The sequence below is a fragment of the Eleutherodactylus coqui genome, chromosome 10, assembly GCF_035609145.1.
Source record: "Eleutherodactylus coqui strain aEleCoq1 chromosome 10, aEleCoq1.hap1, whole genome shotgun sequence".
Taxonomy (NCBI): domain Eukaryota; kingdom Metazoa; phylum Chordata; class Amphibia; order Anura; family Eleutherodactylidae; genus Eleutherodactylus; species Eleutherodactylus coqui.
The window spans coordinates 23835180-23862715 of NC_089846.1; the positions used below are offsets into that span (position 1 = coordinate 23835180).

The 27536-nt window shown below is 45.5% G+C and overlaps 1 protein-coding gene across 1 annotated transcript in view; it reads left to right on the forward strand.

Moving 5' to 3' along the window:
* Positions 1-27536, forward strand: part of COL27A1 (collagen type XXVII alpha 1 chain) — a 280568-nt gene that overhangs the window by 18041 nt on the left and 234991 nt on the right. The window contains exons 2-3 of the mRNA XM_066580587.1: positions 11744-11814; positions 14019-15343. Coding sequence (XP_066436684.1) covers positions 11744-11814; positions 14019-15343 — 1396 coding nt within the window. The remainder of the gene's footprint in view (positions 1-11743; positions 11815-14018; positions 15344-27536) is intronic.

Genomic DNA, 27536 nt, shown 5'->3' on the forward strand with positions numbered 1-27536 from the left:
ACATACATACTTATGACAAGGCACAGATATGGATGTGATTGGTTCGCACTTAAAAGGAATTCTGCAACAGCAAACAAACTTTTTTTGTCTAGGCACTGATCGCGGAGTGAAAGTTTTATGGTCCCTAAATTACTGTTGGATGGGGGGGAGGTCATCAGGGTTGAATTGCTACAAGAGGTGCACAAACATTTTTAGCTAAACACTGATAAGGGAGGGAAAGTTTATGGTCCCTGAATTACTGTTGATGGGGGTCTTATCTGTGCAATCAAGTCTCAATGGGAAGTGAATGGGAAGTGTGAGACTTGATTGCACAGATAAGACCCCCATCAACAGTAATTCAGGGACCATAAACTTTCCCTCCCTTATCAGTGTTTAGCTAAAAATGTTTGTGTATCTCTTGTAGCAATTCAACCCTGATGACCTCCCCCCCATCCAACAGTAATTTAGGGACCATAAAACTTTCTCTCTGCTATCAGTGCCTAGACAAAAAAAGTTTGTTTGCTGTTGCAGAATTCCTTTTAAGTGCGAACCAATCATATCCATATCTGTGCCTTGTCATAAGTATGTATGTTATAAGTGTGTATAAATATGCATGCCTCTTCAGATCCAATCCATTAAGCCTGAAGAAGAACCCTGCGTTGGTTCGGAAGCTCGTTATTATTACATCATGTATTTTTGTTAGCCATTAAAAGGTATCATATCTACAAGATTACGTGGTTTCTCTTGCTGAGAACAATCACATTCACCTCTATGGGACATCACATCTCCATAGACTGCCAATAGAGCAGTGGTCCTGAATGCGCATCACCTTTCCATTCACTAGAGAGATTTAGGGTTTGTCATTCTCGTGATCCCTAAAGGTCCCAATAGTTGGACCCCCATCAATCATAAATTTATCACCTGTCCTGTGGATTGGCAATAAATATTTTTGGTGGGATAGTTCCTTTAATTTTATTAGTGCAATGGGACCCGAAATGGCTGCAGCTGGAAGAGGGGTTGTCGCTCACTTTGTAAGACTGTTCCTCCATGGCAAAAAACCCGAAAACAACGGTATGTTGGATTAGTGAAATGACACACCAGTAGTGCCAAATTAAATGCTTTGATTATAACGGGTTCCATCCGGTTTTCGTCATGGTAGCCATCATTTCTTCCGTCATTTCTGATTGAAAACTTGGACAGACACTCCTAACGCGAATGTAAATGGAACATTTGGACACCTTAATGGCTACTCTACCTAGTTATGCAGTAATGCTCCGTAATCACTCGCGACTGTATCACTACAACAGCTCTTATGACCGCCATCTTAATGCGCCCATAGCTAATGAGTGCTGTGTTATAAGGGAGAGTTATATACACACGCACATATTCACACGCCTGATGGCCGCTGTGATCCGGGCGCTGTGGATAACGCGAAGCAGTGGAATCTCAAACGTCAAGGATAATTTCATTTGGTACTTGTACACATTCTTGTTTAGTGGCTGCCCTCAGTGGCTTGCCGTAGACCTTATCTTTATAAAAGAAGGTCTGGTGGCGTGAGGTCTGGTGAACGTACGGGGTATTCTACTGAACCTCTTCCTCCAAGCCTTCTGATGGTCATTGAGGTAGGCCCGTATGATGGTAGTGTGGGGAGATTCATCTTGTAGGAATTCCTCATCCTCCGAGTCTTCCTGAATGTGTGGTATGACAGATTGCCGCAGCAAGTTCAAGTAAACGGCACCAATCACAGTAGTGGCAAAACAGAATGGTCCAATTAATGCCTTCGCTGATCTGACGCACCACACTGAACTCCGGGTAAGGTACCATGATGATCCCCCATCATAAGCGGATTCTCAGGTTCCCAGTAGGGACCACCAATTGTAGCGGTTAATGGAGCAATATAAATGTAGCCTCATGGCTCCAAATCTGTCTTGGCAAGATGTGCAGAAGATGTACAGTTTCCAAGTACCGCTCACAAACCTGCGACCTCCGGGGGATCGTCTTCATGAAGAGCGTGGACGGTTCTTGGAGTGTAACCTTTCCAATGATGGTGCTTCACAATGTGACGGATACTTGAGTTTTAAATTGCTGCCTCAGAACCCGCTTACCGCATGGATTTTCTTGGACTTTTCCATCAACCTTTTCTTGCTTTGTGAGGCTCGTCGCTGTCTGGAGTGTTTCTTGTGGACATTCTGAACAGTTCCATCTGCTTTAAGCTTTCTCTGATTCAAGTAATAGGAAGTCGTGTAGGTGGATTTGTTTGAAACTGTCTGAAACTGTCTTTGCACTTCTAATGCGTTTTTCAAGCTTCCAGTAGCACTTAAGGATAAATTTACTTAGTCTGGCTTCATCCATTATTTCTAACTCGTTAAAGGGGTTGTCTAGTTATAAACAATGGATGGTGGTCCTTAAGATAGGCCATCAGTAGGATCTTGGCAGCAATCACTGCTAGGGACTCTAGCTAATCAGCTGTTCATCGACCAGTACACTCATGCACTATGCTGATTTCTGCAGGAAGCGAACAGCTCTGTTCTCTCTGCAGTCGCCAGCCTTGGTATTACAAGCAAAGTTCTTATTCACTTCAATGCCTGCAATACCAAGCCTTGCCACTGCATTGCGAACGGAGCTGTCTACTTCCTGCCGAATCGGCTCGGTGCATAAACGCATCGATCAGTGAGGAATCCCAGGTGGCAGACTACTGCAGGTAGTCCATCAGTTGTTTACAACAGGATAACCCGTTTTTATCTAAAAAGGAGTGAATATTTAGTAGGGCAGATGACTCAAAACTGATGCAAAGCAACCATTCAGTTTTCAGAGAGGGGATCTGATTGATTGCTATGGGCAACTAAACCAATTTTTCCATTGAGTGATAAGTTGTTACAGTGTGTACATTTTTCGGGACATCCTGTATATTACAGGATGGATTTTAGTGGAAGCTCTGTTCAGTGGGCATGTTGTGTGTCTGGCTAAATAGACCACATTTTCAGGTTTATAGGTTGCAGGGTAAATCTGGCCTACATTAGCGGGCTGTCATCATCCGTCTTCGCTGTTCTGGTACCTGTATAGCTCTTGGGATTAGCAGAGGAAGGAGGGGTGAAGATTTGTGTACTGTTGTTCCCAACAAGACTTATTACATCACCAACTCTTTCCACGCTCCGCTCCAGCGTTTCCATGTGAAATATGGAACCAATATTGTATGGCTGTAGCCGGTGTCTTGTTTGCTTTACGCTAATTCATCTTGATGTGTATTTTCCATAGGCTCCTCCTATTAGATAATCCCACACATGCTAAATGCGCCTCATCGGGAGTGTTGGCCCCCCGAGTGATTGAGGCCTGGTGCTTCTTGCACGGCATCTTAGTTCTGTAATGAAGGCCCTCGGGGCTGTCCCGTTCTTCTGAACTCAGAACGTCCACATGAAGAGTCCACAGATGAAAAGGGACTAAAAAGGAACTGTTTATGTTCTACCTTAATGTGAAAGCAACACTTGGATAAAATGTAAATCACAGAGCACTTTGCGCGATTTCTTGGCAGCCGACGCTTGAAGAGAATTAACAAATTGAGGCCGAGTTCAGGATGATGACATACGGCTATTGCAGGGACTGGAGATGTAGAATAAGTGCACAGCAGGAAGGCTTCCTATGTTAGAAGATGAGCATCACCTCCAAGTGTTGCTTCATTAGTCCCTCTGATGAGGCTTGGCCCCCACACTCCCGTCTCTATGACTTTTCATGGTCAACATGAGTTCGACTTCCTTCCCACTCGTGTGACTCTCGTCCGGGTATTGTACGGCCACGTTTATCACTTCACATACTATGATAGCAGATGTACTAATACAAAGCTAAGAAGTAAGACGAGCTTGAGAAGGAATTGGGTAAAGGTAACGCACCTGCTTTGATGGTCCCTCTTCAGATGAACAGACCTTTAAGGAAACTCCTTAATGAAGGGATTGAATGGTCGCTGGCCTTTTGAGACAACTTGTGTTAATGTGATGGTTGATATAACCAGCAAAAATGTAAATCTTGTTTTCCTAAAATGTTTTTGTGCTGGTCACTAGAGGTGTCCCTTCCTTCTAATTTCCACTGCCTGTTGTCAAGTTCATCTTTAGTAAGAGAAATAATACGAATTACAAGAAGCAGAGGAGGGTGATAATATATGCTGCCCATAGAAGCACCAAAATCCCATATACACTGGTTAGTACTGCTGTATAATGTCCTCTGTGATGCTGTTTATGAGGGTATGTGATGGAGATGTGGAACAATATCTGCCAGTTTCTCTGTGTAGTGTATGAGGGACATCATAGCAGGTAGTCTTCACCCACCAGTTCTTAGAAATCTGAAAAGTAGGCATGCATCCTGCAGAAGGTTGAAAAGCGGTGATAAATGCCATATACAAATCATATAATGGCCCAATATAGTGCCTAAAACTTTTTTTTTTTCCTACTGATGACCTGTCCTATACATGATTGGTCCACCGCTCAGGATTCCCACCGGCACTGCTGTCAGTGCGGACAGTGCAGAAAGCAGATTAGTCTGTCTTTACTGTAGCAGCCTGGGTTGGTAATGCAGGCACAGCTGCTATTGAATTCAATGAGAGCCGTACCAGCAGTGCCAAACCGGTCTGCTACAATATTGACAGAGCGATCTGCGTACAGCCCTGGCCACATTGACACTGGTGCCGGGAATCAGCTGATTGGCAGGGATCCTGAGTGACGGATTATTGATGACCCAAGTCCTGCATAACCCCTTCAAGGTTGCCCATAACATGAGCTCTCAACCAGTTGATAGATTGACAGCTGTTTGGCCAACTTTACTTTTGTTGATGCCACCAAAAAACAGTTAAGACCATGGACAGGTACCCTAGATGTAACGGGGCAATGAAAGAAAAGCTGTGCTCCGATAATTCCTCGATCTAATGTTTATATAGCTATCATATAGAGTCCTAATAATAGTTTACATCTATTGACCACTTATAGCCATACCATGCACAATTAATATTACCACCATACAGTGCCCATATAAAACCAGCAGTGCCTAAATAATATAAACAGTGTCAATGCCCATTTAACTAAACCACCTGTGGTGCCTTACAAAAATGATAGCCAAAATGAATATACTGTATGGTAATGCTAATTATTGTATAATGCCCGCACGTATGCATCTTGTATCCAAGCTAGAGGCGGTACAACATGCTATTAGAGCCTCCGTGCCGGCCTGTATCACATCTTGTATCCAAGCTAGAGGCGGTACAACAGGGTACTAGAGCCTCCATGCCCACCTGTATCACGTCTTGTATCCAAGCTAGAGGTGGTACAACAGGGTACTAGAGCCTCCATGTCTGTCCGTATCACATCTTGTATCCAAGCTAGAGGAGGTACAACAGGGTACTAGAGCCTCCATGCCCGCCTGTATCACATCTTGTATCCAAGCTAGAGGCGGTACAACAGGGTACTAGAGCCTCCATGCCCGCCTGTATCACATCTTGTATCCAAGCTAGAGGCGGTACAACAGGGTACTAGAGCCTCCGTGCCCAGCCAGATCACATCTTGTATCCAAGATAAAGATGGTGCAACAGGGTACTAGAACTCAATGCCCACCTGTATCACATCTTGTATCCAAGCTAGAGGCGGTACAACAGGGTACTAGAACCTCCATGCCTGCCCGTATCACATCTTGTATACAAGCTAGAGGTGGTACAACAGGGTACTAGAGCCTCCATGCCCGTCCGTATCACATCTTGTATCCAAGCTAGAGGCAGTACAACAGGATACTAGAGCCTCCCTACAAGGGGTCCGTTCTCCCCAATAAATGACTCTCTTGCTCTGATATTGTAATCACTTATATCAATGTTACAATCACACAGAAAAAGTTTCATTCCATCCAACAACTTCTAGGGGAGGGATGCTTTTTTGACTGTTTGTATATAGATATATACTATATGCATTTTTAATGACTTCATTTTTTTATTTACATGATGTATTCCGAACCCGCACAGAAGGATGGGATTCTCTGCATATTCTCAGACAGTTGGAAAAAGCCATCCATTACCATCAGACAATTAATACCCTTCATTAGTCACTGACCGGGCATCTCCGAGCTGGATTAAGTTTTTCCACTCTCTTGTTATTCCCTGCCAAAGTATGTGTTTCAGTGTTTTGGCACTTGGGGCTTTGCCAAGAACGTGCAGAGCATGCTCCAAGTAGCGATCCTCTATTCTCTTCTCACTTCTGGGAAAAATGTCTTTCTGCTTATGCTAAATCAATGTGACCATAAATTGAATGGCTGTTCCCGGTACAGGTGTCGCGGTCGTAGACGGCCTTGTATAGGTCTGTTACCATTTGTTTGCATTCGTATTTTTGGCAGGACGGCTGCCGATGCCCCATAAATGAGCGAGTCATTGTGGTTTTTAGGAGTTTTCTTACCTTTGTTGTTAAGAGTTTTCGACCCTACAGATTCTGTAATTCATCTCTACTACAAGATTGGTTCTAAGCCCATCCATCAGGGGAAGGCCTGAACACTCTGCCCGGCCACATAATGGGGTGCAGTGACGTCATAAGGGGCGCTCTTTTATAGAAAACCTATTTGAATGTGTCTTCATTTCTGGAGGACCCATGACGTCGTTGGATTACATGGACGGCACGTTAGGGGGCTCGTCCGGGACTTTCCTGTTCCTCTGTATAGCAGCCAGGTGAAGAGAAAAGATAGGTGGAGCAAACCCAAAAAGTGCAATAGGTATTTGTTAGTGAAGCTGGATGTAGCCCTTCTTTTGAGGAATTGGGAGCAGAAATGGGGATGGCGGTGCTGCCAACCAGGTTGGAAGCCTCACCGAGATGGGTGAGACTAGGATAACGGGACCAAGTATTGGAAGAAAAGGCCTGGTACGCGGCGTAGTAATAATTGTATCTCACAAGATCTTGTGTGCGTGAATAATAACGCGTTTCGAGGTGCAAAACCTCTTCATCAGTTAAGCTGGGGTGTGAGCAGAGGAAGGAGTGATGGTATCTAAAACCATTCCTCAGGGGATGTGATATAAGGCACCGATTTTGACATCTACAGTGGCGACAATGTTTTGGATAGAGCGAGGTTGAAGGTGTGATATCAACCCTTGGTTGAGGGATCTTTTTTTGGATTGCCTAGAACTGATGACCTTTTAGAGACGGGCTGGTTAGTTAGTTGGTAATGGAGAAAGGACTAGTCTTACCCCCTTCTACATGGACTGCATAGATCCACACCAAAATCTGTTGTGTGATTTCACTCGTAGAGTATGTTCACGTTAGGTGTATTTGCAATGGAATCTTTGGCTGAGATCTGAGGCCGACCCTCAGACTTCTGCGCTGTAGCGCACCATGCAGCGCAGAACAGTCTCATTCAATGCGGCTAATTCATGTGCGGTTACTGAACACGGTTTCCACACCAATAAGTGACATGCGGCTTTTTGTGTGAAAGACCCCTTAGAGTGACGACCACTTATGGGCGCCATTGTACAGACCTAGCAAATGTTAACTTGACATTGAATGCATTCTGATAACTTCACTACCATATACTAAAATACCGTGAACTGAGTTATCCTAATGTGCGAGTCATGTTAATGATGGCTACATCTGTATATATAACTTTAATGAGTGGATGTGTAGTATAAATCCACTTGGAGGTGCCATCGCAGATCTGGCACGAAATGCTGGAGGAAATAGCGCTTCATTTTTTCGATAAAATGCCAGGCAGCTGAGCAGAAATCTAACGGACCCCGTTATAGTCAAGGGTCTGTTCGGTTTTGTCATAAGAGTAACCCGTTCGGCCAGGGGATTCCCCTTTCCTGCTCCCCGAACGGAGTAGAAAAACGGAACCCCGCCGCAGATGTGAAGAGCGGTCTGCTCTTCTTGTGTTAGTGTCAGCTTTTACTGTAGTTTTAGCATTGTATTCGAGGACTGAGATGAATAGAGCTTTAGGGCTACAGTGTATGAAACTGCAGCCAAGAACGCTTTTTCATAAAATGACTTTGTTAGCGGTAGTCTGTGACTGCAACGTAGGGGGCTTCTGGAAAGGCTGCCAATCGGTATAACCCCCATCTGAACCGCATTGTGCCAGCGTAACAATGGGTTGTGTTTCACAGATCTGGTCGGAGTGGGTGTGTATTTGTCATCGTTTTCCAGGGTGCCCTTTTGTTGCTCCTGCCGATGTTCTGTAAGCAGCTGGGTTAGTAGAATGGACAGCTCAGTCTCTCTGACCTTTTTGGTTGGTGACAGTGACTCAGAGTCACCGCTTGTGAACTTGGTGGGATCTAGCGGGATTCGCCATGACCTTCACTACTACTGAAGCTACATCACATGTATCCGAAGCCTTTTACATTAAAGATCAAACAGAGATTTGCATAAAGTGTCTAGAAGATGGCATTTTTTTGCATCCTGCAGTCAAATCGTTGCCAGGCCCTAAAAGCACCCCTACTGTGCGACCCCGGGACCACCCACAACCCACCGCCATTTAGGTGTACAGTGGTTGGCTATGTGGAAGCTCTAAGCACTGAACTATGGCATAAGCCTACTATGCAGGGTATATATGCAGGCGGTGGAAATCCTTAAAGGGAACCTGTCACATTGAAATGCAGTCTGGTTTGCAGGCGGCATGTTATAGACCAGGAGGAGCGGAATAGTTTGATATGTAGTTTTGTGGGTAAAGATTCATTTATTGATCTAAAACTGCTTATTTTGGTTTAGAAGTCCAGTGGGCGGTCCTATCGAAGACTACATGCATTCAGAAATGACGATCAGTCACTGATTAGACAGCCCATTGGACTCCTAAACCCAAAATGAGCAGTTTTAGCTAAATAAGTTGTTTTCCACATAATTATATATCAATCTGCTCTGTAATGCTACTAGATCTCTAAATTGGCCAAAATAAAGATGGGAAGATGGAACAAGACTTAGATAGGCCTTATATGTCTACTCACACCTTGTAGGTGCTGTCCCTATGGAGAAACTATATATTGCCCAACCCACGTTTATAGGCCTCTCACTTGCCAAGCCAGAAACCTGCTGCACACGGATTAGGCCTCATGTCCACGGGGAAAATCAGATCCGCTGCAGATTCTACATGGAGAATCTGCAGCGGGTCCCTCCTGCCCCGCGGACATGAGCGCTGAAAATAGAAATTTAAAAGCATTTACCTATCCGTAGCGGGCGGCGAAGGTCAGCTGTTCCTCACGGCCGGATCTTCATTTTCGGCCGGCGGATGAATTCCTGACGCCGGCGGCACGTCGTCGACGTGCCGCGCGCATGCGCCGGGCACATCCGCCGAGCCGAAGCAAGGGAGATGCGGCCGTGAGGAAGAGCAGAGCTTCGCGGCCCGCTGCGGGTGAGTAAATGCTTTTAATTCCTATTTTAGGTCTCCCGCGGATCCGGACGGCTTCCATAGGCTTCAATAGAAGCCCGCGGGAGCCGTCCCCGCGGGAGACCCGCATGAAAATGGAGCATGGTCCAGATTTTTTCATGCTCCATTTTTTTTAAAATGCCTTTTATTGACGATCCGCGGGTATTTATCTACCCGCGGTTGGTCAATGCATCCCTATGGGGTGCGGATCCGCGCGCGGGAGATCCGCTGCGGATTTTAAATCACATTTTGCCCGTGGACATGAGCCCTTAGGGGCAAATGCCCCGAATCAGCTATCTGTGCATGGTTATTAGAGATGAGCGAGCACCCAAATGCTCGGGTCCGTGTTGTTCGAGTCGAGCTTTTCGTAAAATTCAAGAGCTCTACTCGAGTAACGAACCCCATTGACTACAATGGGAGACTCGAGCATTTTTGTATGTGGAATGCATGGTCCCGAGCTTTAGTTTTTGTTTTTTCCTTGGTTCGTGTGTTTGTTTTTCCCCTCTCCCTCTCCCTCCCAGAAATTTTCAAATGGCACGCGCTGCATCGTGGCAGGGAGGGGCTAAAACTGGCACGTCACAGCGGGGAGGAGCCAAAAGCTGGGGCGGGGTCGAACACAATTTGATGCTTGTTCGAGTAACGAGCACCATCGAGTACGCTAATACTCGAACGAGCATCAAGCTTGCCGGAGTATGTTCGCTCAACTCTAATGGTTATCTTTTCCTTCTGGGGAAGACTCTAGCTTTGGCTTTACAATTGCCAGTCATTGTTAGAAGGCTTGTTAAAAGGTCTGACATTGACTTGCAGGAATGATGCCTTCCAATAGGTGGTGCTGTAGAGGTATTGTTCCATCTTTGCATTTTTCTTAGAGGAGCATGGATGGCCTTATAAGTCACCTTATAGATGTTCTCCCTAAGGAGAAACGATACCCTTCGTGATCCAAACTGGTCTGCATGTTACACAGTTGAAGTTAATGCCCCTTTTATGGTCTTATTGGTCTCTGTAGATATGTGCCAATTACCCCACAGGTTCTACTCAGTCTAATCATACATACTTCTTGTAAACTAATCAACCATACATTAATTTTCTGGGGTTTAAATTGACTTGCGCTTATACACTGAAGATCACTGCATTAGGAAGAGCTGACACATGACATCATGTGATCAGTAACACGGAAACACGTGATCGCCGCATCACGATCAGCAGTCAGATAATGTGCTGACCTCTCTTCTGCCCAGCAGAAGGTAACATTTGGCTGTTATGGTAAACATGTGACTTAAACAACAGGCAAATTGTTGGTGCCCGGTGGTGTGGTGCCATTACTTCTGAAACAGTCGCACTTGTTGGCTGTACCCAAACTGCGGTATTAAGACTTGTTGAACTATGGACAGACACCCGACACAAGATAGCACAGTGACAACCACGTGATGGTTGCTCCTAGAGGCAAAAATGAATTGGCATGTCTGGTATCTCAGCAACGACATACTACAGTAGACCAACTAACCCAATAGTACAACAGCGGGGAGTTAGACAAATTTCTACAATGACCATGCGCCGTACTTTGTATCGACTGGAGTTCAGTAGCCAAAGACTGATCCTGCGTCAATACCAGGAAAGCCCTCACATAGGGGCCTGGAAAGACGTCAATTGACCTTGGACACACGGCAGAAGGTCGTCAAGAGTGAGGAGTCCCGTTTCCTGCTGAACCATACAGATGGCCGGGTCAACATTTGGCATAAACCTCATGAAGCCGCATCCCATAGGCCCACAGTTGGGGAACAACAGGCTGATGGTGGCAGTGTCATGGTTTGGGGAGCATTTTCCTGGCATGGCCAAGGTCATCATACCATAAGCCTTTCATGGTGAATGCTACAGGGACCTGTTAACTGACCATCTGCACCCATATCTTCCGGAAGTCTTCCCCAAGCACAGTGCCATCGTTTAACAGGACAATACCCCGTGTCATCGAGCTCGGATTAGTAGGGAGTAGTTGGAGGGATGACAATGAATTCTCCCCCCTGACCCTCAAACTCCCTGCACTGTAACCCCGTTGAACATGATTGGGATGTTCATGCTTCAGCGGGTGAGTTGGTTATGGGGGATGTTCTCCACTTTGTGGAATCTGTTGCCCGACATCTCAAAGCTGTGATTGCCCAAAGAGGGGGTCCAACCCGTTATTGAGTAGGTGCTGCTGATGCAGTGGAGTGAAGACTGCAGCCAGCTTGAATAAGCAGAGCTGCAGTGTAAAGTATGGTAAAGGTGCAAAGCAGCAGCCTGAGCTTCTGATAAGACAGTAGATTGCATTTAGAATATTTTCATGGACAGAACTATAGATTGAGAAACTGCTGCTCCTTTTTATCTGCTGTATTGCATCTTTCAGACTAAAGTTCCTTTCCTTCTCTTTCAGGAGATCGCTCTTTCTTTGGATTCTTTTCTATGTTTCCTGTTGCCTGGATATTTCTCAGGGAGCAGCTGAAGGTAAATGATTTTGGGTTTCGCACTAATTTCAATGCATTCATGGGGGGTAGAGAGGCGCATATGTACACAAGAAATATGGCAAACCACGAATTGTCATCGAAATCAAAGAAGGCGTATCAGTAAGGTTATAAATGAATTTGTCTTGTGATCACAAAAAGTCTCATTTGGTGGTCTGTGTGAGGTGAGGGGGTGCTGACAAAGGGGGGACTAGGGACATAATGGACAAGTGGGAAACAAAGTAGTGTTACAGGAGTTTTCCAGGAAATATTATTGATATTCTCATATCCTCTGGATAGATCATCAATAGTAGTAGATCGGCTGGGGTTCACTGCTTAGGACCCCCGCAGATCAGGTGCCCACTGTCAGTTCCACATCACACAGGTATGGAGTGAAAGCTGCTGCTCCGACCCCTGTGTAGTGGCTGGCGCTTGTAATTGCAGGTGCAGCTCCCATTGATTTTTTTTAAATTTTTTTTTTAACCTTTTCCAATCCACTTGACATCTTCCTACTTTCTGATTGAAGCTTGTACAGCTCCAATATCAGAAGTCGTCTGAAAGGGTATTCTTACCATCTATTCCCAGCTGTCGGAGCCTCTCTGGCATGCACACACTGACTTTAGCAAGCAGATGGCACCATTGTGTAACAGCAAAAAGAGAAAGCCTTTTAGGAAACCCTGAATCCAAAATTGGATTGGAAAGGGTTAATGATACCCCAGCCTGCAAATACAAGCGCCGGCCACTACACCGGGGTCGGAGCAGCAGCTTCTGCTTTCATATAGGAGCAATAATTAGGTTCCAGAGTTATAGCTTGCTGTATCCAAATGAGCCGAGAAGAGTCATCTGGCCCAGAAGAGTCACATTGGTTTATGAGCTGCTGAGCTAATGGCCTCCCCTTTCTCTGGGTTTACTGTGTAATGGGAGATTCAAAGAGCTCTGCATCAAAAGAAAGGGAGCGTGGTTCTTTCAGTATGACTCTACTTGGCCAAATGACTCTTAATTTCCTCATTTGCATATGGCAAGCTATAACTTTGGAACCTGATTGCGGAGGCACGTGAGCACCTCAGAAAAAGAAAAGGCGCTGGAAGTGATTAATTTTTCATCCCTTACTAGCTAATCAAGTTTGTTTTAAGCTCTACTAGGGACCTTTTCACACGGGACGCAATAGGCCGCACGACGCAACGCAAGCCGCAGTAAATTCTACAGATTTTGGTGTGGGATTCCGCAGCTGTGGATTCGGCTTCCGGGAATTCCGTCCCGCGTGAAAGGTCTCTTAACGCTGATGTCTGGGTTTACAATTCTAATGAAAGCCATGATGCTGTGACCGATCCATTACTGATGGATCTAAATGATCACCACCAGATTAGGTTGAATGGGGTTCATTATTTAAATTCAGGTATGTTGGCACTACAGGCACCGCTGTTCATGCCATCAGAAAAAGCTGTTTGCAATGCTAATATACACCGAGCTATATGGGAACGCCTATAATTAGAGATGAGCGAGTATACTCGCTAAGGCACATTACTCGAGTGAGTAGTGCCTTAGCCGAGTATCCCCCCGCTCATCTCTAAGGATTCGGGGGCCGGCGCGGGTGACAGGTAAGTTGCGGCGGGGATCGGGGGGGGGGAGAGAAGGAGAGAGATCTCCCCTCTGTTCTTCCCCGCTCTCCCCCGCCGCTCCTCGCCCCCGCCGGCCCCTGAATCTTTAGAGACGAGCGGGGAGATACTCGGCTAAGGCACTACTCGCTCGAGTAATGTGCCTTAGTGAGTATACTCGCTCATCTCTACCTATAATGTAGTCTCGTCATACAAATGTGTATATGTAATAGATATGTAGATATAATTGTAGTTTAAATGTAACGAAGGCATAAAAAGGCCATTCGTCCAGTCGTACAGCGATAGGCGGCTCGCAATAAATCTTTCATATCCATTTTCCATTCATTCCTTTATCTGTTACATCCTGATACGTGATTGGCATCTTGACAATCTAGAGGAAAACGGAAGTCTGAAGGTTTGCCTAGGGGCTGCATACCCTTGAACTGGTTCTCGTTAAGAGACAGAAGCGTCCACAGCTGCTCGTCAGCCACTCATTAGGATGCACCGTGTGATTGTATGTCTGCCTGATGCTTGTATATCCGCCATAGTGTCTATATTTATTGCCCTGGATGTGGTTACAAGAGTCTAACGTATCTATGTGTCTGGGTTTCAGATGTGGACGTTCTTCAGAAGTTGGGTCTCATGGGAAGCAAGCCATCCAGCCGCCCAATTCCCGAAGGGGTCATACCATTTAAGTCGGGAGTCATTTTGACGCAGCGAGCGCGTATCGAAGCTCCGATATACTCCGTCATACCGCTGAGCTTAGGAACGAATCTCACCTTGGTGCTGAGCCTCTGCTCCCATCGCATTAACAATGCCTTTTTATTCGCTGTCCGAAGCAAAAAGAAAAAACTTGAGCTTGGGTTGCAATTCATCCCGGGGAAAATTATAGTGTACGTGGGTCACAAGCAATCTGTATATTTTGATTACAATGTCCATGATGGCCAGTGGCACAATATGGCCATTGATATTCAAGGCCAAAAGGTGACTCTATATACTTCTTGTGGGAAGCAAAGAGTTAATGCCAGTCTGCATATAAAGAAAGATGACACGTTGGATTCTGCTGGCGTATTTATGCTGGGCAAGTTGAACCAGCAGACTATACAATTTGAAGGTGCTATTTGCCAGTTTGATATTTATCCTTCCGCCAAGGCAGCTCATAATTACTGTAAATATCTCAAGAAGCAGTGCAGGCAAGCAGATACCTACCGGCCGAACCTGCCACCTCTGATTCCACTGTTACCCCTACAAGCCATTTTGCCTCCCGCCCAAGAGGTATTGAAATCTGTAGGTCATCTTTCCACCGTTGCTCCTCAGACAGAGTTGAATAGAACAAACTTGACCACCAATGCCAAAGTTAAGATTCCTTCTGTGAAGTTAACAACAAAAATGCCAACCTTGCAACCCTCAACATCTCCAACCCTTCGTAAAGCCGACACTCAACTTTCCTCAAGCGTCTTAACCAGGACTGCTACAGTGGCCCTCAGGATATCTACGTCTTCCTCGTCGCCTCAGCTCTCGGTAACCAAACTCGGCGCGTCGTTCGGACTCAACGCTACAAAGACCAAGAAGGTGCCATCAGAAAAAATAACCAAGCCAACCTTCTACCAAAAAACAACGATCAGGCCTCCAGCAACAACTGCCTCATCTAAGCAGGTGAAAAAAAGCACCGGAAAACCCAGGACTACAAATACCACCATCCCAAAGCAAGCGTTGGAGAAAATAACGAGTCCTCCGACCCCAAAGCCTCACGCCATTGGCCCCAAGGTCTATTCAACAGCCACTGCGATACCTTACACAAAACCAGGATCTGGGTTTCATCACCTCTCCTCGTCATTTACTAGCATACCGGTTACTTACGACTACCTGTGGCTCGACCCAACTGCATTTCCTTACTTGATGGGACCTCCTGGGCCCAAAGGGGATCAGGGTGCCCCAGTAAGTGGAAGCATTGTTTTTTCTTATGTATGATACCTGTTGCATTAGAGATTTCTGTATTAAAATGTTGGTAGTGCATATTTTTAGTAGAAAATGTCTTCTGTCCAGTTAACTTGACCAGGAGGAACTTTTTGTGCATGTGTTCCTTCTCGATGTTGACCTGATGTGGGCCACAGATGCCCCTGTTGTAGTAGAACATCTACCCATGTAGAAGAAATACAGTTCAGCCCAGGGGTATAGCTAAAGGCTCATGGGCCCGGGGGCAAAAGTTTGCACAATCCCATTCTCTTTTATTGCTCATTTTGTTCTGTAATATGGGCCAAAATTGGATATGCTGCAATTTTTTTCCCAAGCATGTAAAAAACACAGGTCTGACTAGCCCAATGCAAATCAATAGGGTTTCAGTACTTTGTATTATGCGTGCCAAACTGCAGTTTAATAGATCTGTGTGAATGAGCCCTAACACTAGAAAACTCCCCCAGACTAGGGACTCTTTGATGGTGCTAGTTTGTATTGTCATGGTCCCCCAATCTCGGGTCCTGATATTTAAGGAGGTTTACCCATTTTATGAAGTGATGTATGGGATCCTGTTAATGAAGGTGCAGAAGTCCCTGCACAATGGGGTCCTCCAACAACCCACTGGGCATGGTGAAGGGGATGCAGCCATAAAATAGCGTTGTCGGGCTCGGTTGGGGTTCCAGAGGTCGGACCCTTGCAGATCATGAAGTGATGGCATATGCCAATGACATACATAGTAACCTGGTATGTAAAGCTGAAAAAAAAAAGACGTGTCCATCCAATTTAGCTTATTATTCTGTAGTGTTGATCCAGAGGAAGGCAACCCCGCCATGAAGTGGAAGGTAATTTTTCTTGTTTTGCAACAAAAATTCCTTCCCGACTTCAAATCTGGCAATCAGAATAATCCCTGAATGAAGGAACGACAGCGTAATGGTTATCTTTAGCTTATTTACACGGGTGCCATAATTGCGCGAGTTCTGCGTGTTTGTGTGACGCCCAGAACTCATACGATGTGTTAACCCGCTGTTTTTATTGAGTTACTTTACACAAGCATTTTTCCTCTTGCATCGATGGTGTGAGACAAAAACCGAAGCCTTGTTCTATTTTCTTGCGAGTCGGGAAGTTTATCGTTGCTCCTTAGGGAGAGCACCTAGAAGGAGTGTGGGGAGACTTATAAGGCCATGCATGCTCCTCTGTCCTTATTTGCATATTTGCTAATGTAACAACACCTCTGCAGCACCACCTATTGGAAGGCAGCATTCCTGCAAGCCATGGTTAGACTCAATATACAAGCCTTATAAAAATTACTGGGATTTGAAGCCAGAATCCATACACAGACAGCTGTTTCAGGGTGTTTGCCCCTCATCAGTGTGCAGTAGGTTTCTGGCTTGGCTGGTGAGAGGCTTGTGATGTGAGTCGGGAGGGGTGTCGTTTCTCCTTTAGCCTAATTCATTATCCACATCAGACGAAGGGGTAAAGCCAGCAGCAAAGACTGTAGCAAAGACGGTCCGGCCCGCACACATAGCAAAATAACTTTGAGAGGACCATCAGAATTGTAGCGCAGTTCACGGTTAATTTGGTAATAACTGATGACGGGTTCCCTTTAAGACTATGGTCACATGCTGCGGGTTTCAGAGTGACCTGAAATCTTACCGTATATGTGTTACATACTAATTTTACCATGGACTTTGGTGAATGAAAGCTCCACAAATCTGGGGGGAAAATCATCAAATTGTAGTGGATTAGAATTTAAATCCTCTGCTAATCCCCGCATGTGAAAATCACCTTTTAAGTTAATTTATTTCCTCTGGGGAAAACGGTCACAAAGAACTTTTTACAAACTTCTGACTCTTCTAGTTGCTGTGTAGCCGCGGTGTAACGGCCATATTAGTCATGTATTTTTCACACGCCTAATACACATTACACAGCACATATGGATATTTGCTGCGTTTATTAAATCCCCATAGCCTATATTGGTGTGTATTATGCCCCAAATCGGAAATGATGTGTTGTTGTTTTTTGTTAGTTTTTTTGCATGCATGTAAAAAAAAATGCAGGTGTCAGTGGCCAATAGAAAGCAATAGGATTCAGCAATAGGATCTTAAACAGTGAATAGCTGTGATTGGTTCTCGAACACCGTGGCTTAGCCAATCACTGCAGCGCTCAATGAACCAATCAGAGCCAGTGCTTCCTGAAAACGGGGTTTTTCAACCTCTGACAAGGAAGTGCTGGCTCAAAACTACTAGCAAGTGTGCCGGGGACCTGCGGAGAAGTGCGGCGGAGCGCACTGCGCCTGTTAGGTGATGTATTGTTGATTTGGTTTTTTTTAATGCAGCCCGGCTTGAAATATAAGCCCCCTTGAAAATCCTGTCGGGAGCAGGAAAGGGACTCGCCTGGCCGAACGGGCGCGTCGTATGATGGAACTGAACCGCTCCGAAAGGACCCCATTGACTATACTAGGGGAAATTCCGTTTTCGTTCAGCTGCCCGGCACGCGGCGATATTTCTTCCGGTATTTTGTGCTGGATCTGCGACTGCACCTCCGAACGGAGGCTCCAGCGCAGATGTGAAGGCAGTAAGTCGTTACTTTGATGGACTCTTCCTAAAACTAGCAGATGTTACATTTGTGGTCGGCAAAGGGATTTAGTTCTTGAGTGAGAGCTGCAAAGGGAGATTAGAGGAGTAACCCGCAGAAGTTGGTGGTTTTCCATCACCTGTCTGATGATACAAGAATGGGAACATAATCTATTTTTTGTTTTATATAATAGGAAATCCCACTAAGTGATTGGTGTTGGTTGTGTATCCGAGATACCGGCCTCCGCTCGTCAGGCTATGGGAGACTGATGCGGTAAAGTACATCGGGGCGGTTTTACTGTTTCTGCTGCACCAGAATTTGGGCGCAAATCATTTTAGTCAAATGTAGTAAGGATTTGCGTCCAAAGGAACAGGTGTTTTACGCTTTGCTAGACGCTTCTCAAAAGTGTTTACAGAAGGAGGCATGAATCTGTCAAGCTGTAAAATGCCTGATTTAATACGGGTGGGTCTGTGACAGTTTCTAGGCGCAAACAATTCTCCTGACGTATACCATCCAAGAGATTTTATGAAGTGCGGAAACTGTCAATGTGCACTAAAAATGTGCCAATGTGATAGATTTGGCGCTTGTTCTTACTGCTGGCTACATATTAGACATCCTTAATGGGGTATTCCAGGCATTTACAATTGATGACCTATCCTCCAGAATAGGTGATCAATAGTTGACTGACAGGGGTCTGCTGCTCAGGACCCCCACCGATCAGCTGATCTTCCTGTTCACTGTCAGCGCAGCAGAGCTGGACATCCACATCAGTGGTCAGAGCCGGAGGGTTAATGGAAGACTTTGTTCCCATTGGCATGAATGGGAGTGATGCCTTCTGTTACACTTCTGGCTCCTCCATTGTGATGAGTTGGAAGTGTAATGGAAGGCACGGCTGCCACTGATTTCATTATAAGCACAGCCCTTCTATTACACTTCCAGCTTTGAGTACTGATGCGGATGTCTGGACAGCGGGCCGGAGGATCAGCGGATTGGTGGGGATCCTGAGTGGCGAATCCCGCCAGTTGACTATTGATGACTTATCCTAATAGTAAATGCCCAGAATACACATTTAATAAAGCTGCCCCATCAGTTGTTAAAGCCCGACTACTACTTGTGGCATCTAATGTTCACATAATGACTCCCAGAATGAAGGGTTGTCACAATATCTGTGATAGAGGAGCATTTAATATCCATTGATATACAATCAGTCCTTCTACAAGCTTGGATGTCCATATAGGCATGGAGAGCCAGTGTTGTCAGACATGTTTTATGTGCTTTGATACTTAGCAATGGATGGAAAAGTTCATTTAGGGAGGGTTTTTTATATACGCTGCCACTTAAAGGGATTGTCCAGTTTTAAACTATTGATGTCCTTTCTGCAGGATAGACCATCAATAGTAGTTTAGCAGCGGTCTGCCATCTCTGCAAATCAACTGTTCCCCAGGCTGCTGTGCTTGTGAACTGAGCCGATCTCTGCAGAAAGCACTGTTCCCACCTCAGTGGCCAAGATTGGTATTACAGGTAAGGTTCCTATTGAAATGAATGGGATCTTTGCATGTAATACCAAGCCTGGCCACTGCGGTGGGAATAAAGCTGTCTACTTCCTGCAGAAAACCAGCTCCGTGCATGAGTTCATTAGCCCAGCAAACAGCTATTCAGCTTAGATCCTGGGCGGCAATCTGTTATTGATGGCCTGTCCTAAAGATAGGTCATCAATGGTTTACAACTGGACAACCCCTTTAAACATTGGTTTAGTAACGTGATATGCATATTTGTATTTAGTTAGAGAGTGGTATAGGTTGCCTTAGCTGCATCTTCTCCACCCTAGTGTGTAAAGCCGATGTGTGGTGCATGGTATACGCCATAAGAAGCAGCCACGCAATTGAGTCGCTGGGAGATAAGCCATGGAGATGTCTTTCTATGGTGCTTTAAAGTCTTTTGTCAACTCACTAATAATTTGGGCAGCTAAAAGTAGTCTTGCAGACCGTAGATAGTAGACGCACGTACATTCTCAGTGGTTCCGAGATGTAGTCCTCATAGCAGTCAATGACCTCCAAGCCTAACGAATTGCAACTCTAAATATGGGCAACCATCAAAAAATGGCTACCGCTATTGGTTTTTATAGGCAATTAAGTAGCTTCAATCAGTTTTCATATTAAAATGAGCAAGCGGATTACCGATGCACGGGGATCGGGTTTAATCTTGTGGGCTATTATGGCTACGGGGGCGGAGTAGTCTGGAAGATCCCTTTACATTTACATATGGCTCTGTATGGAGTTCTAGTTGGAGGGCGCCAGGAAAGTCACTTGCTGTAAGCCCAGGTGTGGCGTTAACGTCCTTGAGTTACAGAATAAAACATGGTAGTACAGCGCCGGACGAGGGAGTGAGTCACGCACATTACTGGCAGACCCGACTCATGAGATCACAGCTCATTTCCTCCCGGTCTCGACCAAGGAATCACTTTTTTTTATTTTGTCAATTGTTCAGCTGTGAACATTAATTCCAGGGAAATCCCTCGTACTTTCCCTCACTCGGCCCAGGAGAACAACAATGGCGCGCTTACTAGCGTTCTATCTGGGATTGACCCCTGCTGTCTCTTCTATTAGATTCTGAGGCTTATTTATGATGTTCTCCAGATGCATGGTAGGGGCTGTAGACCGATGGCCGCTGTGCCCCGTGGGTGTTGCTCAGGGTGGTCTCCACGTATTTCGCAGCACATAATGCTTAGCTGTTAGTAATTACAATTTATAGCGCGGATGTGGATCCGTAACGTATGGCTACCAGCAGAATGTCTTTGGCGTGTTGACTTTATCAATCACATGTAATTTAAACAACATGCTATTTCTCTTGCAGCTTTATCGGTTAATTACGAACATGTGGCGGCCATATTCTAATCCGCTATTATAGCATCCTGCCTAAGAGTAGCTAGGATACGGTTATATACCCTGCGTCGGTCACGATGAGCACTTACGGCTGACCTGCGGCTAACTTTATACGGTTCAGCGGTTCACACAAGGATGATTTGTTGCAGAACTTTCTGCCACTATCCAAGACAACTGAATGGCGTCCGCGCACATGCTGCAAAAACGTGCGCAAAAAATGTAACCTTTAGGCCTAATGTCCACGGAGAAAATCAGGCCCGCGCGTATTTCTGTTGCGGATGCACTATAATGGTCTTTTTTTTTTTTCATGCGGGAGATCAATTGAGATATGAGCTCCCGCATGCATGATCCGAACTAAAATGGAGCATGTCACGTTTTTTTTCACACGCGTGAAATCACTTAAAATACCATCTGCAGCTATTTAATTGCGGATGGTCAATGCTTTTCTATGGGATGCGGATTTGCGTTTTCTTTCATGTGCGGATTTGCTAAATATAATTTCCCATGGATATGAGGCATTAGGCTGCATGTCCACGGGCGTTGCGGTATCCAGCGGCGGATCGCCGCCCCCGGGGAGCAGGAGCCTGCAGACAGATCTCTGTGGTCAGCCTGTCTGACAGATAGGCTGACCGCGGAGAATCGCCGCAATTCGCAGCATGCTGAGATTTGCCGCCCACAAGCGGAGAATCGCTATGATTCTCCGCTCGTGGACAGGGGGGCTGCGCTTTCCATAGCAACACTATGGAAAGCGTGCATTGCGTTCCCTGCGGCCGGATTATCGCCACGGGGAACGCAATGCAAAAATGCCCGTGGACAGACAGCCTTTAACCTTCCATCAGGCGCCAGCGATCTGTCGGGCACAGCGCGCGCATTTTAGTTCAGTTTTCCAATGCTAGGCAGCGTTGCTGACGGCTCAAAATGTTGATTAGTTGCAGATTGCTTGAATTAACAATTTAGGTTTTAATTACCTTTATTAACACATGTGCCTGTTAGGGTGCGGGCAGACGAGCGCATAAACGGCGCGTTTTTGCGACCAAACGTATATACGTGACCATCTGAGGCAATGGTTTCGAATGTATTCGTTCACATGGGCGATTTTACGGCGCGTAAAAACGGCAATTCGAAAAAAAACGGAACATATGCGACCGAAATACGCGCCAACGCATATTCGATCGCCGAAAAGACCGTTTGCAAAGTAGGAACAAACGAAAATACGCTTTCTAGCTCTGGTCGTGATCGGTGAAAAACGATCGCTCGGGCGATTATACGTTGCGCTCGTGCGAACGTAAATACGCCTACGCTCGTCTGCCCGCACCCTTAGGCACATTGCGCCTGAACTGGCGCACTTTGGCATTGGATTTGATGGAAGGTTAGAAAGAGCCAGGCTAATCGCCGTGCGTCTTTTCTACTCCATGTGTATGAGCATTCATGGGTGAGCCATGCGCTGCTCACAAAATCAGACGCTAAAAACATTGGTCACCAGACGGACAGCCTGCATGATGGCCGATGTCACAAATCGCTTAATGTTGAATGGGCTAGTCTCATCCGTGAAAATGTGTTTTTTATTTCATTTTTTATTTTTTTATTTTTTTTTGCAGAGACCATCAGTGTATGACAATTGCATGTGTTAATAGCCTAAGCGGCTATTATGGGTCCGTGTGAAGTCTGTTGGATCAAAGATGGGAATCGCGCCCGTCTGCTTTAGCTCTTCCAATATGGCGCATAGGAGACTTTATCATGTCCATGATGTACCCTAGGTAGTGGAAAATCCACACCAAAATCTGCTCCATTGGTCCGGATTATGTTTCAGATTCGCACCAGATTTCACTCTTTCAAATGAAAGGATAAAAGCTGCTGTGGATCCATGTAAGAGTTTGCAGTTTTTGGCGCACTTTTGGTCCGGATTTTCCTATGCCCAAAATCTGCATCATTTTCTGCTACGTGCGAACCAACCCTAAAAGGGTCATTTTCTGTGTTTGACTATAGTTTTTGTAAATGTTCGTCATCATCATTGATTTATCAGTCACAGCCTATTAGAAAGGCGTGACGGACAAGATGGCTTCTACATGGTGCACCTCGTTGTAATACTTTACAGTTTGGTGAGAAACTGAGGGAAATAGAAAGCGAATCGTATTCCTACATCAAAATGGTGGACGCTGCTGAGGTGTTTCCCATAGCAACCAATCAGGTTTAAGCTGCCATACCTTCTGTGCAGGCTGGAAGATGAAAGAACGAATCTGATTGGCTGCTGTGAGTAGCTGCTCAGTGTCTCGGCTGCAGCCGTAAAATGGCTGCCGTCTCTGAGAGGTTAATGGGTAATGTGTCAGACTTCATTCAGAAGATTGTATTAGTTCCATCCGTAATACAGCCATGTTTTTATTCTTTGAATGTAGAATAATAAAGGTTTCTAGAATTGGCAAAAATGGCAGAAAGCAGCCTCACAGGAAGACGTCGTGTCAGTCAGTCAGTTGTGCATATTGGTAGCAGTTATGGCTCCTACAAGGTTTTAAAAGTTCTGAGGGGCAATTATACTTGTTTATGTAACGGGTGGAAGCGGGCGTTTACCTTGGCATCTCTAGGCTGCTTTACCAGTCAGGAATCTAGGACAACCTCTATAGAAGCTGTGAGGGCGGCCATATTGGTTATCACTCAGAGGCAGCTGACTAGAATTCCTTTAGACAGTACCTCCATAATACGGCGTTGTCACGGATCAGGGGTCACCACTTTGATTATGGCGGCCGGATGGGAGCTAAAAAGACGCCAAGAGGGAGTGAAATCCTGATGGTGTGGGGCTACTGCTTTCAGCTGCCCATTCTTTATCGGCCATTAATATGGCCAATGAACAATACTGGCCTTTGGACTTTAGGCCGCTCTCACACAGGCGCTTGTAAAAACGTTGTGTTTTTTTTAACAAGGCGTTTACTGCGTTTTCGGCACAGTTATAAACGCGGCCAAACGGGCTAATAATGCCGGAACTGAAAAAAAAAACGCAGTCAAAAACGCAGTAACCACATTCTACCGCGTTTTCAGCAGCGCTGAAGACCCACCCCATTCATTTCAATAGGCAAAGGATTGCATTTGGAAACGCAAGAAAATACAGCAGACGGTGCTTGAAAAACGCAGCGTTGGAAGCGTTTTACTGCATGCCTGAGACGCACCATTGGAATCTTTGGTCGCGTCTGACAGTGTTTAGTGCTGCGCTGAAACTCAGCATCAAACGCTGAAAAAAGCGCCTGAGCGTGGCATCCGCTCCCTTCACACGAGCTTTTGCGTATTTGTTCATGCCTGAGTGCAGCGGATTTACGGAGCGAACAATACATTTTTTTGCGTGTATATCTGCGTATTTTACTGTACTTTTTGCACCCGCAAGGTGTGTTTTATTGGCGTGCGGCAAACAAACGCGCACCGATTAAAATGGCTGATTAGTCGGCGTTTCAGATGTGTGTTTTGTGTGGAATTTCGCAGTGTTTCACGCAAGAAAAGAGAGCATGCTGCATTTTTATTTTCTTTTTCGAACGATGGCATTGAAATCAGTGGGTTCTGCTCCCTGCTTATTGTGCGTGCGCAGATACGCCCCCTGTGAAGGGCGCCTTACTCGTTGGTCCACCTGGTAGTTCACTGGTCGGGTGACAACCTAAGCTGTACTATGCGGAGACTTGGAGCTGTAATACCCGAGCCCTCATTTTTTTATTTTCCGGGGGTTTTAGGGAACAATTATATATATATAAATAGTGATTTTTTTTTTTTAATGTTTGGGCCTGTCCTTTTAATTGAGACCAACTCGTTCAGTAGCCGCGTTGACAGCTGGTAAGCCGAGTGCGCTGGCATCCTCTCCAAGGGCACCGCAAGCCGCACTCCACGTCAAGAGTGCAGAAACTGGAAGCTGTTTGCATCCGTACATTCTAAATACCCATGTGCACATTTATTAAAGCCATATAGGCGCCTTCATACGAGGAGCGGCCTAACGCAGCGTCTCTCGGAGTGTCGTCCCCTCCCAGCCGCAGATGTTTGCGATTAAATCCATATGTCCTATGAAATATTTCCATCTTCTGGAGTATCCGCAGTCACACGGCCGCTTCTCTCTCCTCCTCGCCATTTCACACTTTGAAGAGGAGAACTTCACACATAAGAAAACATGTCGGTTCTGCCCAGTAATGCGAAGCGAGGAGGTGAAGCCGACGAGTTACGTGCGCTATGTTGTAAATAATGGGCATTCGGCACGGAAGATGGCGATGTAGGCCATTGTGTCTATTATCCAGTCAAGATGACGTAATGTGAACTCTGGCTGAGCGCCTATAGAAGTCTACAGGAATAACCATTCCATAATGTTACTACAGTCGTTCCTATTAGGGTTTTGGTCGCTACCCGTCCTACGTAGAACGGAGCGGTTGACGTTTTATGAATCCATATTTCTTTAGGGTTTTTTTTTACTATGCGGGCAGCCCCTTTTTTGAATTAGGACCATGTCCGGCAGCTGAAAACCCAGGCGATTAAGGCCTTATGCCCACGGGCGGTCGGATTCCACATGTGTGTTGCGGGTCCAATGGCTTCCATTGGCTTCAATGGAACCGCACTAAAATGGAGCATGCTGCGATTTTGTTTTCCGCATGCAGAATCCGGAAAACCAATCTGCATGCGTAAATTGAAGTGTGGACGCCCATGGGCGGCTGGAAGTGCGGATCTTCCGCAAATCAAATTCCCCCATGGTCTTAAACGTTAGGGCTTATTTTCATAGGCGGTTTTTTCACCGTGTATTACGCGTGCTTTGCACGGCCGCGGGACACGCGGTAAATAGAGTCAATGGATTTTTGTTGATCCATGCACATGTGCGAATGGACGCTGCGTGTTCATATGTGTGAGGGAAAAAAATCACAGCATGCTCTATTTTATCGCGTATTATGTGCGTACAGCCCTATTGATCTGAGTGGGTCTGTGCGAATACGCAATGTAAACGCAGTGCTTACACAACCGGTAAAACGCATGTTGCTAGGAAGTGGGGGGGGGGGGGAGAATCAGGAAGAAGTTGTTGCAGTTTTTTTTATTTTTGCGAGCGTATTGAAACGCGGCGGTTATTCAGCCATACGCGTACAAAAAACCGCATACTAGATCATACGCAGGGAAACTGATTCAATGTGCAAGGATACACGGCTAATTACACGCAGCGTTTTACGCGTACGCCTGTGCCCGTGAGGTCTAACTGCTAGGAAGATGCAAGAGGGCAAAAAAAAATTTCAGCAGCGCCTATTGCAAGGAAATGGGTTATAATAAGGGTTAGTCAAAAATTTTACGCACTCTGGCTTTAGAATTTAAACAGCTTTTGGAAAAGACTAGTTTGGTCGTTATTTTTCGACAATTTCACTGCTTTTTAATGCGCTTTTTTTGTCCATAAATGCACCGTTGCCTTCACTTCTTTGTCTACTTAGGACTTCTTTCAGGGACCAAACAGGTGATGGTCCGATGGGGCGAGATCAGGACTATAGGAGGGATGCCTTACACCTCAAAACAATCAAAAATATTCGTTCCCGTGCAGCTCGATGTTGTCATCAGATGCGGACATTCATCCGACACTAGTTCATCCTTCAGTCAACTTTTTTTATCCATTCGTACACACTTCTTCACGACAAAACGCTTTCTCTATACTGCGCACAAAGTCGTTGACACCAGACTCCCCGTCGGACCACAAGTGGGGCAGCCATTTTTTTTTCTTGCACTGCAGTCATAAATGAGCAGATGTAACACATTCAAACCTGCACAGCAGTGACCGGCGGCTCCTGCAGAAAGCGTTGATGAGACGGTGCCGCCAACAGAAGTTTTACTATAACTGGAGAGCAGATAACGTTTGCCTCCCCCTCGTACGAGGGCTCATTTACTTGTATAGCCTACCATGTAATACATACAGTAGTTGCTAAGAGCCCCTCTGCAGTGGCGGTTCGCTCTGCACAGTACAGTAGGGGCCCATTTAACCCCCTCTAAGGTCCTTTCAGGACAAATCCTATGGGACGTTTTTCCAATGAAAGAGTCCAATTTTGGGCTATGAAAAACAAACTGATTTTATTCCACGTGTGTCTGCGTTGCATCAGTGTGCGCTGCCTGTGTCTGTTTTTTTTTTTTTTTTTTTTTTTTTACTTCCATATTTATTTATTTATTTTTTTTTGGGTGGTCCAATTATTTTTCTAGAATTCATTAGCAAGGATCAGTGAAAAATGGAGCTCACACAGATATCCTCTGTTTGTGTCTTTTTTTTTTTGTTTTTGCACTTCTTCACTAGTGTGTGACTTGTCTGGCAAGTTAGATCAGAATAGGGCATACACTGAAAAATATGTTATCAATTGTATAAACTGCGTCAACAGAAACAAACGTCTACCATTTTACAACAACGGATTTATTAACGTCCACTCCATTAGCAAACGGCAGGTACAGCCCATCCTAGGTCTATAGTATATACTGGGCGCCAGGTTACAGAATCGCTAGCAGAAGCCGGAGGTTGGAAGATTTTTATGGGAAGCTGTTATTTTGTTGTCTACATCCATTAATAAAAATACAAACTAGAAATCTTTATTAAGCGGGCCAACTATTATTGAAGAGACCACCTCATCATTCACTTGTGTAACACAGGGGAACCTGCCGGCTACAGAAAATGACTTCAGAGGATTGTAAACCCTGCCTGGTGATTAAACCAATGTAAAAATATATATATTAATAAAACACGTGAATAATCT